This window comes from Dermacentor andersoni, chromosome 2 (genome assembly GCF_023375885.2).
Source record: "Dermacentor andersoni chromosome 2, qqDerAnde1_hic_scaffold, whole genome shotgun sequence".
NCBI classification, from domain to species: Eukaryota; Metazoa; Arthropoda; class Arachnida; order Ixodida; family Ixodidae; genus Dermacentor; species Dermacentor andersoni.
The window spans coordinates 111,696,874-111,712,988 of NC_092815.1; the positions used below are offsets into that span (position 1 = coordinate 111,696,874).

Here is a 16,115-nt window from a genome sequence, read left to right on the forward strand (position 1 = left end):
CACAATATCATCTACATATCATGCACTAACACCTGCAAAGTGTATATGGATGCTGCTATCCTACCAGATGGCAGGAGGACACCATTCCTTAGTACTACTACACATAGTTTCATCAGCCCTGACTATCTACGGAAGCCAGCACTCTAGTAATGGAACTTCAAGCCATCTATGATGCTGCACTAGATGTCACATGTAAGCTGCCTTCAATCAGACAACTAGATATCTTTACTGATTCTTTAGAAGCTATTCAAGAAGTCGAGAAGGTTTACAAGGCGATGGAAATCTGTGAGATGATACACACTATGAACAGTAAAACAACTACTTTCATCAGGGTACACTGGATTCAAGGCCATTCTGTGAACCCTCACAAAATTGCGGCTGACCAGCAGGCACACTGCCTTCCTAATGCAGATCGTCTCTCTATTCCCCTCCCACCTGAACCTCTTAACTCACTCCGAGCCCGTAAAAATTTTCTCAGGCAGTACACGTGCCCTTATGCCACCGCTTATGTCTGCTCCCTCCCCCTTCACCTTACTAGGGTGGAGAAAGTTGTGTTTAGGAGGCTTCGGACCGAGGTGGCCATTACACCGGGTATGCTCTCCATGTGGAACTGGTCGCATTTAGCACTGTGTGCTACATGTCCATACTGCTCAGCCCCAGTGATGGAGGGAGATGTGTACCACCTAATGTGGACATGTCCAGGCTTACAGTCGGAATGCTGGCATTTCCTGCTGCAAACCGGCCTTTGCTACAGTGTCACAACCACCTATGACCGCTGGATATCTGATGAAAGGTTCCACAAAACACTGCTTTAATTCATACACAACACGGGCCTCGCAGCACATTATAATACACATACATGCATCAAAAGAAAAAAAAAGCTGACAGGAAATTTTTCCACCGGGACTTACAGAATCCTTTGTTATACTAGTCCATGTGTTGTAGAGTGGTTCTTTGTAAAGGCATTTGACTAGATGTTCCACTTAGCATCAAGCAACAAAGAATAAACTATTGCTTGTTCTCAGCCTTTGCGTTGTCCTTCACATTTTCTTTCTTTCTTGATGTTTCTTAAATTTTGCCCAATATCTTTATAGTATATATCCTCTATAAACAATATAAGGTGGCACATAAGTTGTGAATGCCTGCAGATGAGCTGCTGGCAGCATTATTGTTTTCCTTTTCTTTCTTCCAGGTACGTTCCTGATGAGTCCTTTGAAAGGCTGACTATGGTGCGTGCCTTCAGTGTTTACAAGGGCAGCAGCAGACCACTGCAATCCATAGCTGACAAACGATTTTCTGAGATCTTGTCTTTACTACAACAGTGGTTAGAAGCTTGAAACTGGGTTTGCTGTGACCATCACTCCTTTTTTTTATACTGTCTTCATATTACTGTTGTCATTATCTTCAATCCATCTCTACTTCTTTATCTCCACCTTCATCATATGAAGAAGCAAAGCAAATCTTCGCTTACAACCTGCTTTATCTGTTGACTTCATGTGGCAGTGACTAAGAGAAATTGGGCCCCTCATTTCCCCCTTTTTCTCGTTCATATATATATATATACTCTGTTTGTTTGTATTGAATCACCTAAGCATTGTAGAGGGGAGTGGGCTAACGACAAATTAGTCCATTTCTAAATACTACTTGGCAAGAAGGAACATGCAGGAAAAAAATCCACATGGCAATATATCGCACGAAAAAATAAAGAAGCAAAAAAAGGCTGATGGCAAAGAACAACAAATACGTAACGCAAAATCATTAGAGAAATACGAATCACAGAATCTCATAACTGAAATCAGCACTATCTAGTAAGGCTAGTAATCTAGTATAATAACTAAAAAAAGTGCGAAGGGGGGAAAAAAGTAGCATCAAAGGCAATACAGTTGTTCACTGCATAGAAAGGGAAGAAACCAGAAATGCCATACCATCATTTATGCTGTGTCATTGCTGTAAAAAGAAAGAGTATATGCTGCTGAAGCAACTTGCATTTGGGAGCTATATGCACTGACCACTTAGCTACAATAAAAATTTGAGCTTGGCTAGTTGCGTCGGATGTTATGTGTGTGTGTATGTCATATTTTAGAGGCTACAGACGGCAGTAGTATTGTAACCGACAAGTGCGAAGCTGTGCACATCGCAAAATTAATCAAAAGATGGCGTTGTTTGCTGTGAGAGCCTTTTGCTGTCATAGTGAAGGAGTTCAGAGCCAGAGGAATCACTATAGTGTGCTACTGACTTTTTTTTTTCTTCCGAGAAAGGAACAGGTGCTTTGATTTTTTAGCAGAGCTGTTCGTTTGACAGATGCTTAGTCAAGTTGTGCGAAAATTCCTTCATGCTTGGCATCTGTCTGGCTGCTCTGGTAAACACACTGAATGTTTCACATCTTTCTGTTTTTGTAAAGTGTCACACATTTTCCAGTGGAATGGTCATTATTGTGCAAAAAACTCGCGAGTTTTTGGCTGTTGATTTCGTAACATGAAGTAATTGACAGGAGTACTTGGCAAAAATATTGCTACGTACCTGTGGAGCGGTAGATAAATAAATGGTGTCTGTGTTGTTTTAAAGCTCTTTAATGGAGACATGTAATGTTTTCCTTTTACTGCCTTTGAAGATCCATAAGGAACTACGTGATCGGAACGGACTTATTTCAACAAGAGTGGAGCAAATTGAAGACTACTGTGCGCTCCAGGTAAGTGTTGCACCACACATTGCTGTGGACTTTGAGAATTTTGTAGAGAGAGAGCTGGTGGCCTACATGGGAATTGGCCGTACCAGATGCTCAAGCAGATGAGAGAGAACAAATTTGTTGAGAAATGGCAGAGAGGTCAGTCTGTGGAACTCCTCTCAAGCCTGCTTCTCTGTGCCTGGGGAAAGAGAGAAGGATAGGTTCCCTAGTGCTTGATGGCATCTCTCCGGTGAAGCTGATGGAAGCTTTCCTTGAAAATCCATCAAGCTAAAGTGCAGTAGCAGTGCGCAGCCGTTGATAAAGGTAATCATTATCTGCATGCTGCATGGGCAGCAGCTTCACCTCTCCTCCACCCTTTCGCTTGTTCAGTGTTCTGTATTACGTTTCTGCTTTATTGCATTGTGTTTACAAAGTGGGATGTCACGTGGAAGTGTTATTTGAGTGTTGCAGTGATGCTCCACATTCGTAGAAGTTCAACTTGACGTTGTAAGTTGGTTCTTATAGCAGCAGTATCTGAGTGCTAATGCAGACTGCCTGGTGATGAGGGCATTATGTGAGAAAAACTTTATGGCCACCTCCTTGATTCATCATCAAACTGTGGGTCAGTTCCTTGCGTCCTCCACAGGTCTTGTGAGCAGGAATGGCTGCAAAGTTTCCACAGCTGCAAAGTAGCACTGCTCAGAACTGTTGTGTACTGTCCAGAATGGCTTATTCAATAGTACTACTGGAATGGTCATTGAATAAGTACCGATACTTGCTTCAAGCACTTGTTAAGTGCTTGGTGGCAGCGCTGGACACTTAGTGAGAAAGTCACTAAATTTAGCAAGTTTTTAGCCACCTTAACAACAACCTTGCCTTTTTGGAGTCCTAGCAACTTGTATGTTTAGTGATGTGAATGCTAGCTAGTAAATTGCCCTGGTAAAATTTCTCAATGGGCTTCAGCTAAATTCAGTGCCTAACTTCCTGTTTATTCCAAAGAGGATGCATGCACCTCCATTTAGTCACTACTTCTAAACACGTACCAGAGAACTCACTATTAAAACATCTGGTTGCATCAAAGCTGCTTTTCTAGGCGAAGCACAGTCTTAAGATCTGACACCGTTCTGGAAAAGTGGGGGTTGTTTTCTCTTTTCACATTCCGAGATTCGAATTGTTGACTTGCCACAGAAGGAGGTTATGTAAAGCTATAGCTTAAAATATATCGAGACAGGCATATAGGAATAGCTAAAGCATAAAAAAGACATTCTGAGCAACTCATTATTGCAGTCATCACTTGGTGTCTTTTCACTAAAAACAATGTTTTGGGCTGCGACTTGGGGACTTTGCCTGAAACAAAGTTACCAGGGCCGCCTGGTGGCGAGATAACTGAAATTTTTACTTGACACGTGTAGCAAACAGTTGTCTGCATTACTTACGTTCTTTTACCTCATTGCCTTCTTTTTTTTTATCACTGTCTCATACAATGTGGTGTGGCGTGCTGGAGGCTGTACTGCGCTTGCTCTTTATTTTCAGTAAAGAAGCTAGGGAAGATTTCATTTTAAGTGTTGCCCTTGAGTATAGACTGAGGACGATTAAGGCATGTCATGTTAGACCCCATCAGGCACATTGTGCATAATCAGGCTTGGCATAGTGCAGCAGCAACAGTAGCAGCACTGCTGGTTGCTGATCTTTCTGCACCACTCATCAGTGCTGTAGGTGCTCTTGCTTTCTGTCTTAATGTTGTGTCCATGCATTGTACTGAATCTTCATTTTGAAGTGCAAATCTGGTCACTCTTCCTTTCGTTCCCCCCCCCCCTTCCCCTTTCTAATTTTGTCAGTGTGTAAGCAGAATAATGAACTGGACGCATTGTTCACTGGAACATTGCTCCTGACCATGATGACAGTTTCACTCTTTTCATGCTGAAAAGCACGCTCAGGGCCAGCCAAACATGTTGCACAACTAGTGCACTTTTGCACTGCAAAGTGTTTCATAAGAGAGTTCCTGTATGTATTCATGTCCTTATTTATTCCATATTCTGTGCAACCTTCTTGGAGCACAGAAGTATTATAAGTAGTTACTTATGGTGGTTGTTAGCAGTTGTTGTAAGGTGCCATTTGCAACACCTTCTTCTGAATGACTGTGCTGGAACGTAGAGAGATTTGTATGGTCGAGTGCAAAAGTTTAAAGACCAGAGGTGCCGGTAAAATATTTTTTTCTTCGCAGCCTAATCATAAAGGCTGAAATCGAGTGGCATTGCCTATGTGTGCATGTTTGACCAGCATAATGCATCAATACAATTTCACTTTGCACAGCTGTGCTAGAAGAAATTAAATTTATTTGCTGATTCCGCAGTCTCTAGACTTTTGCACTCGACTATACATGCAAAACAAAATATTCTGTACACTCACCACTGATAAAGGTTGCTGTGGCTCTGTACTTAGATTACTGCGACAGTGTATGCACATATTTAATGTTTGGCTGGGACACAACAAAATGCTTTAAGTGCAAAGGAGAACAATTGCCAGAAAAAAAGAAGTTAGAAATCAACGAAAAACTAAACAGGCGAACCTTTTTGTTTCATGAAGAAAAATAAATTACGTTATTGATTGATGAAAAAACATGGAAAAGACTGTTATAGTTTGTTTGTGACATTGAAAACTAATAAAACAGCTTTTGATAATGACTGGCCAAATTTGGGAGAGATGAATGTAATACCCAAAGGCTCTTAATGTATCAAGCTAGTTAGGTCATGTAAGTAATGAGGTTATGTGCACCTGCATATCAGAGCAGAGCTCATTAAGTACACTTGCTTGTGGGATGTACAAAGCAGAAATTTGACAGCAGTTGTAATTAATGACCAGCATTGCTGGTAGTCATTCAATTGAATGTCATTGCTTTCAGGCAACTGCAACATCATTGTAATACCATTGTAATACTGTATGAAAGAACTATGGTAATACATTCCAGCTGACTTGGTTCTTATGCTGGCAGAAGAAAAAAAATCATTGCAGTTAACAGCCTGAAACACCACCATTGCAAACCATTCTTATGTTAGGATATTGTTGCATGTTGCATGCCTGCAATGGAGGCAATGGATAGGAAGCATCACTTTTCATGGCCTAATAACAGCTGAACATATTAATGTCATACACGGACAAATTACATTATATGAATTTTATTATATGAAGTTTATTATATGAATGCCTTTTAAGTTCATGATTTCTATGGCTGTAAGCTAATTGGGGTTTCATAGCTGTAAAGCCTTTGGTGGTGCTAGGATAGAGCAAGCCAGCTAGCGTAATAAGTTGCTAGAAATGGAATCCCATGTTTGGATGATGAAACAGGAATGTGCCTTTAGCTCATGTGCCAGTGTAGGTTGTAGTGGTGTTGCAGTTTCAATCAAGTGCACGAAACCACTTTTACAGAATGGGCTCATCACAATTGATCTGGTTGGGTGAGTGAATTTCATATCTTCATATTTTGCTTGCCAAGGGCTTTTAGATGTCTCCTGCTCTGTTGGAGAATTCCCCTGGCCTCTCCCACTGTAGTTATTTTTGCATCTTTGGAAAACTTCACTAATACGGATGGGAAAGTTGGCATCTATGTGAAAGAAGTATGAAGGCATACAGTTGTGAATGAAGCCATGCACATTCCTTAGTAATGCAAGCTTCACATATGTGAATATTCTGATCTAGGAATCAAACCATGTGCTGGTGTTATTTCACAGCAGTCGCTCTACCAGACTGAACTAACAAGGAGGGAGGCTAGTGGTAACAACTTGTAGGGCTGCATCGTTTATTAACCAAATGAGTCTTGCAAAAATTCGCAAGGTATTAGATAATTCAGTTTCCAGCAAGTTCCAGCACTATAGTTGTTTTTCAATTCAACCTGGTTCTGCCATGTTGCTTGCTTCCTGGCTAGCTCAGCTGGTAGGAGTGGCCTTCCTGGAAAGGCTGGCTGTACACCGGTTTCAGTCCTCAGATCACAAATTTATCTTCAGCATGCTGCAAATCGTCCTTTCTGGGAGACCTCTAAGAGCTTTCTTTTTCTCTTATTCTTTATTTATTTATAATTTTTTTGCCCTTTTGCAACCAGAATTTTCCCTGTTAGAATCATTACTGCAGATTTCCACACAACTGTTACCACGTCAGTAATATCCACAGTGGACTTTCTTTTATTCTCTTAATTTTTCCTCCCTTTTGCGTTTCCCCTAGTATAGAGCAGCCAACTGGGCTTAGTTTTGTTAACCTCCCTGCCTTTCATTTGTAATTTTCTCTCTCTCTCTCTCTCCACATAACTGTTTGGTAATTTCACTAATGTCTTGTAATCCGTATTGCAATCATTATAATGCTGATCTACTTTTCCATGCCTCTTGCTCTCATGTCGTTGCCACAAGCGGCAATCTGTTGTTCTTCAGCATATACTTCTGTATCTTTGTGCATTTTGCATTCGCTGCCTCGCTTGCATCTTGACAAATGTATTCAGCACCATGCCACAGGGTTTTGCTATGTTGGTAGATACGACGGCACTGATGCCAATAAATAAACTGCATTGCACTGTATTGCAGTAGCATCTGTTGGACATGTCATCACTGCGTAATGGTTATTTGAGTTGCAATCGCATCCTTCTTTCTCCATAGAGGGCTTGAAAAGTGCAACGCAATCAGCAGACAGTTTCTTGAAGGATTTGACAGTATAGGTAAGACTGTCTTATACATTAAATTATTTCTTCAGAGGACCCAGATTTTGGGGAAGTGATGCATTAGTGGTGTGCACGCAAGTAACGGCACGTTTTCGGCATGTGCTCAGCGTTATTCTTTACCAAACATTTCATAGTCAAAGAAGTAACTGTGATTTCTGCTTTAAAAAAATATAAAAAAGCGCACATTATGATCTACTTTGTGGCGACACATTGCGTGAATGTTCTGTGGGAACAGTCAAAACATTAGTTTCTTTTTTTTCTCTCTTTTTTTTTAAAAGAATCTCAACTTAATTGGTGCTGCCGACTCGCCAGCATCACAAGGCATGTGGCATCAAAGTGAGCGTGTGCTGTGCATTCCCAGCATTACATGTAGATCCGACACTCTGTTGACTTTGTGTGCTGCACAACTACAGACGTACCAATGGCAACACAATGTCACCACATGATGCGTGGTTGCTAGGACACAATGTCGCCACATGATGCGTGGTTGCCAAGACAACATAAAAATGATTGTGAACAGGCTGCTTTGGTTATTGTTTTCAGAGATACTCCAGGAAAAAAAAAGAAACTTCACTTCTGCCGGACTTTTTCCAATACAGCCAGGGCCCCTCCTAAGCATCGCTTTCTTTGGGATTTTAAGTTTGCAGTGCCATCAGCCATGTCATCCTGTCCACAATCCTTGCTATGTTGCCATATCGTTGGATACTTGCATTTCATAGCAAAAAAACAAAAAAATCTTGAGAATCATAACTTGTACTTGTCTATGTTGACTATCTTTTTGGTCATTTTCATTTACATGCTGTCACGTATTGAATTTGTGAAGTAAGCTATGTTCTTTCTACATGAAGCCTGCGAAGAACAGCATCTCCGTGTAGCAGTGGCAAACATGCATCTGGATGCCATGAAAAAGACTGTGGAACGACTGCAAGCGCAGAGGCAAGTTATTGTTTTTCTCTAAGTGAGGCTAACATCTGTCCTCACATATCACCTGAACATTTCAACTCGATATGTTTTAAGGCGAAAGCCTTTCTAGGCTCATGGTGAAGCTTGTATCAGCAGACCTGACCATCGGAGTGTCCGCCGAAGCGTCATCACGCCATATGAAGACAGATTAAAGAATGAAAAATGATTGATAGTGACAGTTAGTGAATGATAATGTTATAATAGAGATTGGTAGAGGTTAATAATGACCAGTAATGACTAATAATGATTAATAATTACATGTAGTGACTACTAATGACTCCAAAATGGCCAATATGTCTAACGACGGTTTGTAATGAGCACAATTGATTAGAAATGACTAGAAATGTCTAGTAATGAGTAGTAATGACTAAAATGACTACTAATGACTTGTAATGACTAGTAATGACTACAAAATGACCAATGTGTCTAACAACAACATGTAGCCACTACAATTGATTAGAAATGATTAAAAATGCTTAGTAATGACCAGTAATGACTGAAATGACTTGTAATGACTACTAATGACTGTGATATGACCAATATTTCTAACGACAGCTTGTAATGACCACAATTGATTACAAATGACTAAAAATGCTTAGTAGTGAGCAGTAATGACTAAAAGAAAGAAGAGAAAGAGAAGAGGCAAGGAGGAGGAAGAGTAGGCTTTCGCTGTTCACCTCTTCAGAGAGATCTTGAGAGACCGTGTAATTTTTTAGCCCGGTATACATCGTATTTGGCATACAATGTACAGATCGTACAGAGACGTGAAGAGAATACTGTTCTTGGAGTAGCTTACGCCAGGATAAAATATGCACACTTTCTTGAGGAAATGTTCTATCTCTGTGAAATGTTCTATCTCTGTGTGTCCTTGCAGCTGTTGGAAGGACTGAATGCCTTAAATGGAAAAGTGCCTGCTTATTTCTTGTGATGGCAAACATTGGGATTATCCTTGTCAGATAATAGAGAGCTTTAGACTATGCTACTCAAGTGCGGGGCATTGGAGTCCCCTCGCTCTTGGATATGTCTGCAGTTATGTACCTAAGCAGAACAGCGTTATGGGTTTGCGATTCCATATGCAAATTGATGAGCTTGCAGTGCTATCAACATGTAGTCATGGTTGTGTTTGCATTTCGTAAAATATAAAACTAACCATGAAATAACAAATAAAAATAGTACATTTTCATGAAAGACAGGTAATTTACATGCCAAACATCTCTGTAGACATGAAGCAAACAATGTATCGGTGTGTAGGTTGTGGTTAAAGGCGAGTCGAAGTGATCCAAAAGGCTAGAAAATTTAGTGTCTGGTACAGCATGCTTGCTGCAAAAGTGCATCATGACCGACTTCATCGTGATCAGCATTTCATTGCCTTCACTTTCTGGAGGAAGATGACATGCATTATGAAATGCTGTCGCGAGATTGGAGAGTGTGATGGCACAACCAGGTTCAACATCTATTGTTATTTTGTGAAAGTATGCCTTGGCTAGCCTCGTCTCGTCACTTTCCTGAAGTTCTTGTTTATGGCCGGATTAACAAGACTACTTGGGTACAGCACGTGTGCACAGCCATACATGCAAGCCACTTGTGTCCCCTAATTTAAAGCTCTGGTGAGTTGCACTAATTCAATATGGGTCACTGCTGCATTTCTTGCAATATAGAAATTTTATTTTCAGGAATGACTGGAATAACTGACTGCATCCTTTTTTCCTCCTTAACAAAAGCTTGTTTCCTGGGCAGCCTAGTCTGCCAGATTTAGGCATCACTCTGCTAGATTGAAATTACAAAGCAGTGGGCTAGATTGAGACAGCTTACTTTGCGTGGTCACTTTCAATTTACCTAGTTTAGGTGGGTAATGATTGCTGAATTCAGATATTTTGTAAAGCCTTGGCAGCATATAAAACAATGACAGAGAAAGATACAAAAATGCCACGGTGTGTCTTAGTACGGAAATGTCTTCTATGTTGTGGTATCAAGTCCAACAATCAGCATCATTGCAGGAAATTTTTCATGCATTATGAGGGTTGTTCAATAAAGGTTTTCCTTGATCCACTTCACTTAGGCATGCATAAAAGGCATTTCACACAGTGCTAGGCATGCATCTTGATAGGCCAGATAAAAGGTTTCAGCTTTTTCCTAATAACTTTTTTCTTTTAAATGCTGTGAATACTGAGGAATGTAAGATAGGGGAGCCAGTGGAGTACAGGGCAGTTAATAACTTTCTCTTTCTCAAAGGAGTCCTACACCACGCCTCCAGCATCACTACCCCCACTGCCGAGACAGCTGAAGAAGTGGCCATCGCCCTGGCCACTCTAGATCCCACCTGTCACACCATCATGTGTGACTCTCGCTCAGCCGTCACTAACTTCAGCAAAGGCCGTATTTCTCCCCAAGCTCTTCGCATCCTCTGCCAGGCGCCACACTCTAAAGACAGCATAATCTCCCTGACGTGGATCCCGGCCCATGCGGGCCCTGTCCACCCACCCCTCCCCAATCTCAACGAGGTCACCCACTCCATTGCATGAGGCCTAGTCAACCACACCGGAGTCACTGGAGATGAGTTAGACACCAGGGACAATCTGACAACTTATAACGATCTCGTTAAGGCCTTTTACCTCAGTCGCCGTACCTTCCCCCCGCCTCACCCCAAGTTCAGCCGGGCGCAGGCTACCACCCTGCTTCTGCTACAAACAAACATGTACCCTTCACCCACCCACCTACACCTTATATTCCGAGACGTTTACACTACCCCCAACTGCCGGTGCTGTGGCATTCACCCAGCTGCGCTTCCGCATATGCTGTGGGAGTGCTCAGCACAGTACACACAGACTGACACCACGACTCTCTCGTCGAGGTTGCATGAGGTTCTGCGGAGCTCCGCCCTCAACGACCAAACCTGGGCAACCCAGCACGCCCGCGAGGCGGTGGCGAGGCAAGCCCTCGACGTCCCTTCATGGGAGGCTTAGGCCCGGCCATCATAAAGTGCTGGTTGTACAATAAAAGTTTAGTCCTCCTCCTCCTCTCAAAGGCAACAGACTGCAGCAATTTATTCAAGAAATAACGACAGTGTATGGGACAGGTGCTCCGTCATGTGATGTCATCAAGTAGTGGCATCAATAGTTTAAATGTTGGCAGAATTTGGTCGAAATGGCATTTACTGAGGTCGATTCCATTCAGCCATTGATTGGGGCACTGCCAGAAAAGTTGAGGCCGTCATTTGGAAGATTGCTTCATTTGGAAGATTGCTTCCTAATAATTCAAGAACTACCTTGTTGAAAATATCAAGGTCAGTGTAGGGTCCAAAGAAAATATAATTCAGGAACATCTGCTCATGAAAGAGGTGTCAGCACATTGGATTCCTTGCTTGACTTCAACAAGGAGGACCGTGTGACTTGCAGCCCTGAACTTTTGGCCACATGCCTTAAAGATCAAGTTGACTTTTTTTTGTAAGATTGATCACACTGGATGAAACACAGGTTCACCGTAGTGACCCAGAAACTAAATATCAATTTAAACAATAGAAGCACTGCGACTTGCCACCCCCCTGAAAAGGCACGTGTGCAGCCTTCAGCTAGGAAGGTGACGCTGACAGTATTTTGGAACCAGCAAGAAGCGGCAGATTTGTCGAAAGGTGTCACCGTGATGGAGACCTATTGTGCTAACCTGCTGACAAAGTTGGAGGAAGCCACAAAAACAGGCAGCCATGACATGCTATCAAAAAAAGGCGTCCTGCTCTTGCAAGACAATGCTCCTGCTCATAACTCACATGTTGTGCAAATGGAAGCACACTCTAGGGGTGTGTGAATCCTTGAAACTTCCAAATAACTAATTGAATAGTGTCTTATTCAATTCAGTCTTCGAATCGAATCTTCGCTATTCGTAAGTGCAAATATTTTTTGAATACATTCAGAATATTTCTAAACATCAACTGCTCTCAATTGAACATAATATTGGAGAAAAAGTACAGTAAGTTTTCACAGTGTCGCTGAGGTAGCCATACTTTACAGGCTGCAGCACGATTATTTGCACTCTGAAGAGCCCTGTGCATACGAAGGAACATGTTTGACTGTAACGCTCCATTTGTGCTTTTAATAAACAATGCTTCATAACATACTATGTAACGACAGAAACTTGCTTTAACAATACTGGGATATGAGCATTGTTTTATAATAATTGTCATTATTCAAAAAGTATTAGAATTGGCATTATTCAATAAGTAGCTGTCAATGTTGTATTATTGCACTTTTTGGCCATATTTGGCCAAAAAAACTCCATAAATCGTCACCATAAATGTTATATGAATGTTCGCAAGCCATCAGTGTATGTTGTGGCACTAGAGGCAAATACTAAGCCGACTTGGACTCCCAGCACTTGTTCCGTGCTAAAAAAGACAGTCTACGAGGAAATTGCGTCTGAAAGGTCCACATGCATTTGGTGCAACTCAAATTGCCTGCCTCCGAGTGAGAGTGGTGACGTTACACATGCCATCACCGCCCTTCACTACCATCGGTGAGTAAAAGGTGCCTGACAGACGGCGCTACGGTTTCCTGTGCAAAACGCAAACTCCCGGCCATGGGGAAACCGAGCTAAGACAGAGCATTGGATTTGCCACTGCAGCTGCTCTTGGTCAAATGACGTGAACCGTTCAGTAATTATGCGGCATCACATGGATGTGGCGTTCTCTACCACTTGCAGTTTGCGTGAGTTTCGCGAGCCAGCAAAACCAGCGCAGCACTGTGAGATAACAAAGCTACTGAAGCGCGAAAGCGCAGGTGACACTGAGTGGAGAAAATTAAACCTTTTGACCGCCCGCATTGTTGTCAGGGGTAATGTCAGTGAGTTCTTTTTATCTAAGAATCAAATAGAACTGGACAAGTAGCATTTTATTTTGTCTCGTAATTCAATAAAATTATCTTTTTATTATGACTGGGTGGGTACTAGCGACAGAATTATAATGGGGAGTGGTTTCGTCACCGGGCTAGTACTTGAATGACCCAAGGGAGTCTCTAATCGTGCCAATTCCTCGATTACTAAAGCTCTGTTCATGATAATACTGACCGCTTAGGCATTCTCGAGCATTAATCCATCACTCTAGTTTGACTTAATATTTGCCTTTAGTGTCCCTTGAAGGATGCGTAATGTGAAACTGGCGCCGTTCACAAGATTCTTTCTGAATAGAGAGTTCTTGGGCATTCATTCGCTTCCAACTACACATTCATGGTGTATGTGCTAAGTATTGATCAGAAAGTTAACGAAGTATCTTATTTTTAATGACCACAATACACTTGACATCGGCTGCTACAGTTAAGTAGGTGATGTGTTGCTAAATAAACAACCTAGCTTTGGGAAGTACTCAAAGTATTTGCTTATAAACCTGGTCCATTTACTATCTTGCAGAGTGCCTAGTTTTTAAGCCAGTGCAAAACACTTTCCTCTTTCCTCCTGCAGGGAGACGTTGGAGCGAATGAAAGCAGACATTAAGCGACGCTTGTGTGAGACCACCAAGAGCTTGCCCACAGAAGTGGTTGGAAAGGTGAGTGCACCTGGCTGATGCAAGCACGTTTATTTCAAAAGTGCAGTCTTTATGGAGAAGTGTCGTTCTTCTTGCCACTGTTGCTGTAATGTACTATGCAAGAGACAAATGCAAAAAAGAAAACAAAAAGGACAGTTTGGTGTTTTTATATCGGATATGAGGTTACCAACAGGGCATTTACAGTAGTATTAGTAGCTTTCGAGTGTACTAGGAATATGAATGGGGTGGTCATATTGAAAAGATATATAATATTTGATAAAGAATGGGAAGAAAATTATTTGCGGAGCTTTCAGCAATTTTTCACCCTTGGTAGTGGGAGGTACGAGTGTTTAATTGGAAAGTATGTTGGCAAGATCACGCAGTAGCGTTGGTGTGCTACTGGAAAATTTTTGGCTCTTAAATGCCTTGTACCATTTCAGTGGAAGTCTCTGCACATGCCTGCAATAGCATCATAGTGATTCAAATGGTAAAATTAATTTCTTTCACTTTGTTTGTGTCCGATTTTGTAAGTTGTGACCACCACTCCTGCTCTGTCATCCAAAGTGAAAGTAGTGGTGGTTGAGATCTTGAAAGCAGTACTGGCATTCATCAACTAGGAAACATTCTGCTGGGTAAACTGCTGAATTGGCAACATTGCTGCCGAGCTTGAGGTTGCTGATTTAATTCCTGGCCGCCGTTACAGTGGGGGCGGAATGCAGAAGCATTGGCGTACTGAGATTTTCGTGTACGTGAAAAAACCTCATGTGGGCAAATTTAATCTGGTGTGCCCTCGCTACGATGTCTCTCACAGCTTACGTGTTTCTTAGGGACATTTCCAATTCCAAAAATTTCCAATTTCTCTTTCCCTGCAGGCACCTGAAGATACCCCTGCAATTTTTTTTTTTTTTGCCACTAGTTTTTACAGTTTTACACAAGTTTTTTACAGTCAGCACCACACTCTGCATATCTGCACAAGAGCGTCAGGTGCTTTGGATATGTTGTTGTACTTGTGTTTTGTTAACAGGCAGGTCTAGCACCATAGTTGCATTCTGTTGCGCATCTTCTTAAATAAGGCGGTTAGCATCAGCACTTGCCTGGTTAATCTAACAATAGCAATGAGCTACTGTTGTGTTACCCACACAAACCATTGGTAGTAAGAATTCATCTTCAGTGGATTAGTGTCGCAGTGTGCTAGTAGAGCACGTTGCAGCTGCTGTTTGTGCTATTTGTACTTTTTTACCACGTGAGGCAAGTTAAAACAGCAGCTTACATTTACACTTACCACGAGTTTTTTACTGGGTCCCATAGGTAAATGTACAGTTAGGGGCTCATTAATTTGCTGACACAGTGCCAACAGGGTTTCTTTAATCTTCTAAAGGCCATAAAGAGCCGAAATAGGCTGCAATTTCTAGTCCTCACTATAGGTGGTTTCCCTCTTTGTCGCTACAACTTCTGAAAATTCCCTCTTGGTAAAATTTAGCTCAGTATTCCCACCTATGAGAGGGGAATTCTCTGCTTGGAACCTCAGTGAAGAGCTGCTGTGCTAAGAGTCTTGTGGTCGCTTTGTCACATTACTAGCCAGACTTGAGAATGACTAAGAGCAACTTAAAAAAAAAAAAAAGCCTAGACTGAAATTTGTAAACGTTGACTGAGCTGATGGTCTTATACAGTAGTAGCTTATTGTCTTGAGCTGTGATAAGCTGAGCAGCAACGCTGCTGGTAAATTGAGGGGCTTTGCTGGCTACAATAAAATGCGAAGTGGGGGATAAAAAGAAAATATAAACCTTTTAAAGGTGCCCTGCACCATTTTTTAGAGAACTTTGATGAATGTACGCTGCACCTAGTGCACACAGCCATAATATATTTTTGAAGCCTGGCAGTACACTGGTGCGTTGTGAGAATCCCACAAAGTTTGATACAGTAGACTTCCAATTAACTTCATTTCACTTCATTCAATAAGATTTGGGTTAACTAGATTTTTTCAGTTCGTTCAATCTTGGCTGGCGCCCATGCATTTCTATGGGCCCAAACTTTTCTTATTTCGATCCTAAAATTGGCTTTTACTGGATAATTTGAACTTGATTAGTCAGTGTGCACATGCATGACTCGTATTGTGACTCCAATATTTTACCTGACCCATATTGTGACTCCAATATTGACCTCTTTAGTGGTAGCGTCTGACTCGGCGGAGTTAGGGGACAGCGAATGCGTTGGACACGAGTCATCTCCCATCGAAAACGCCTATTTTCATCCTGTCCTAGGAAGATTTTCAAGCA

The 16,115-nt window shown here is 41.7% G+C and overlaps 1 protein-coding gene across 5 annotated transcripts in view; it reads left to right on the forward strand.

Moving 5' to 3' along the window:
* LOC126541378 (uncharacterized) overlaps positions 1–16,115 on the forward strand; it is a 39,419-nt gene that overhangs the window by 21,937 nt on the left and 1,367 nt on the right. For all 5 annotated transcript variants that reach the window (XM_072286511.1, XM_072286512.1, XM_050188139.2 and 2 more), the window contains 6 exons: positions 1,193–1,229; positions 2,612–2,689; positions 6,092–6,120; positions 7,306–7,364; positions 8,216–8,307; positions 13,780–13,860. In XM_072286511.1, the coding sequence (XP_072142612.1) occupies positions 1,193–1,229; positions 2,612–2,689; positions 6,092–6,120; positions 7,306–7,364; positions 8,216–8,307; positions 13,780–13,860 (376 nt within the window). The remainder of the gene's footprint in view (positions 1–1,192; positions 1,230–2,611; positions 2,690–6,091; positions 6,121–7,305; positions 7,365–8,215; positions 8,308–13,779; positions 13,861–16,115) is intronic.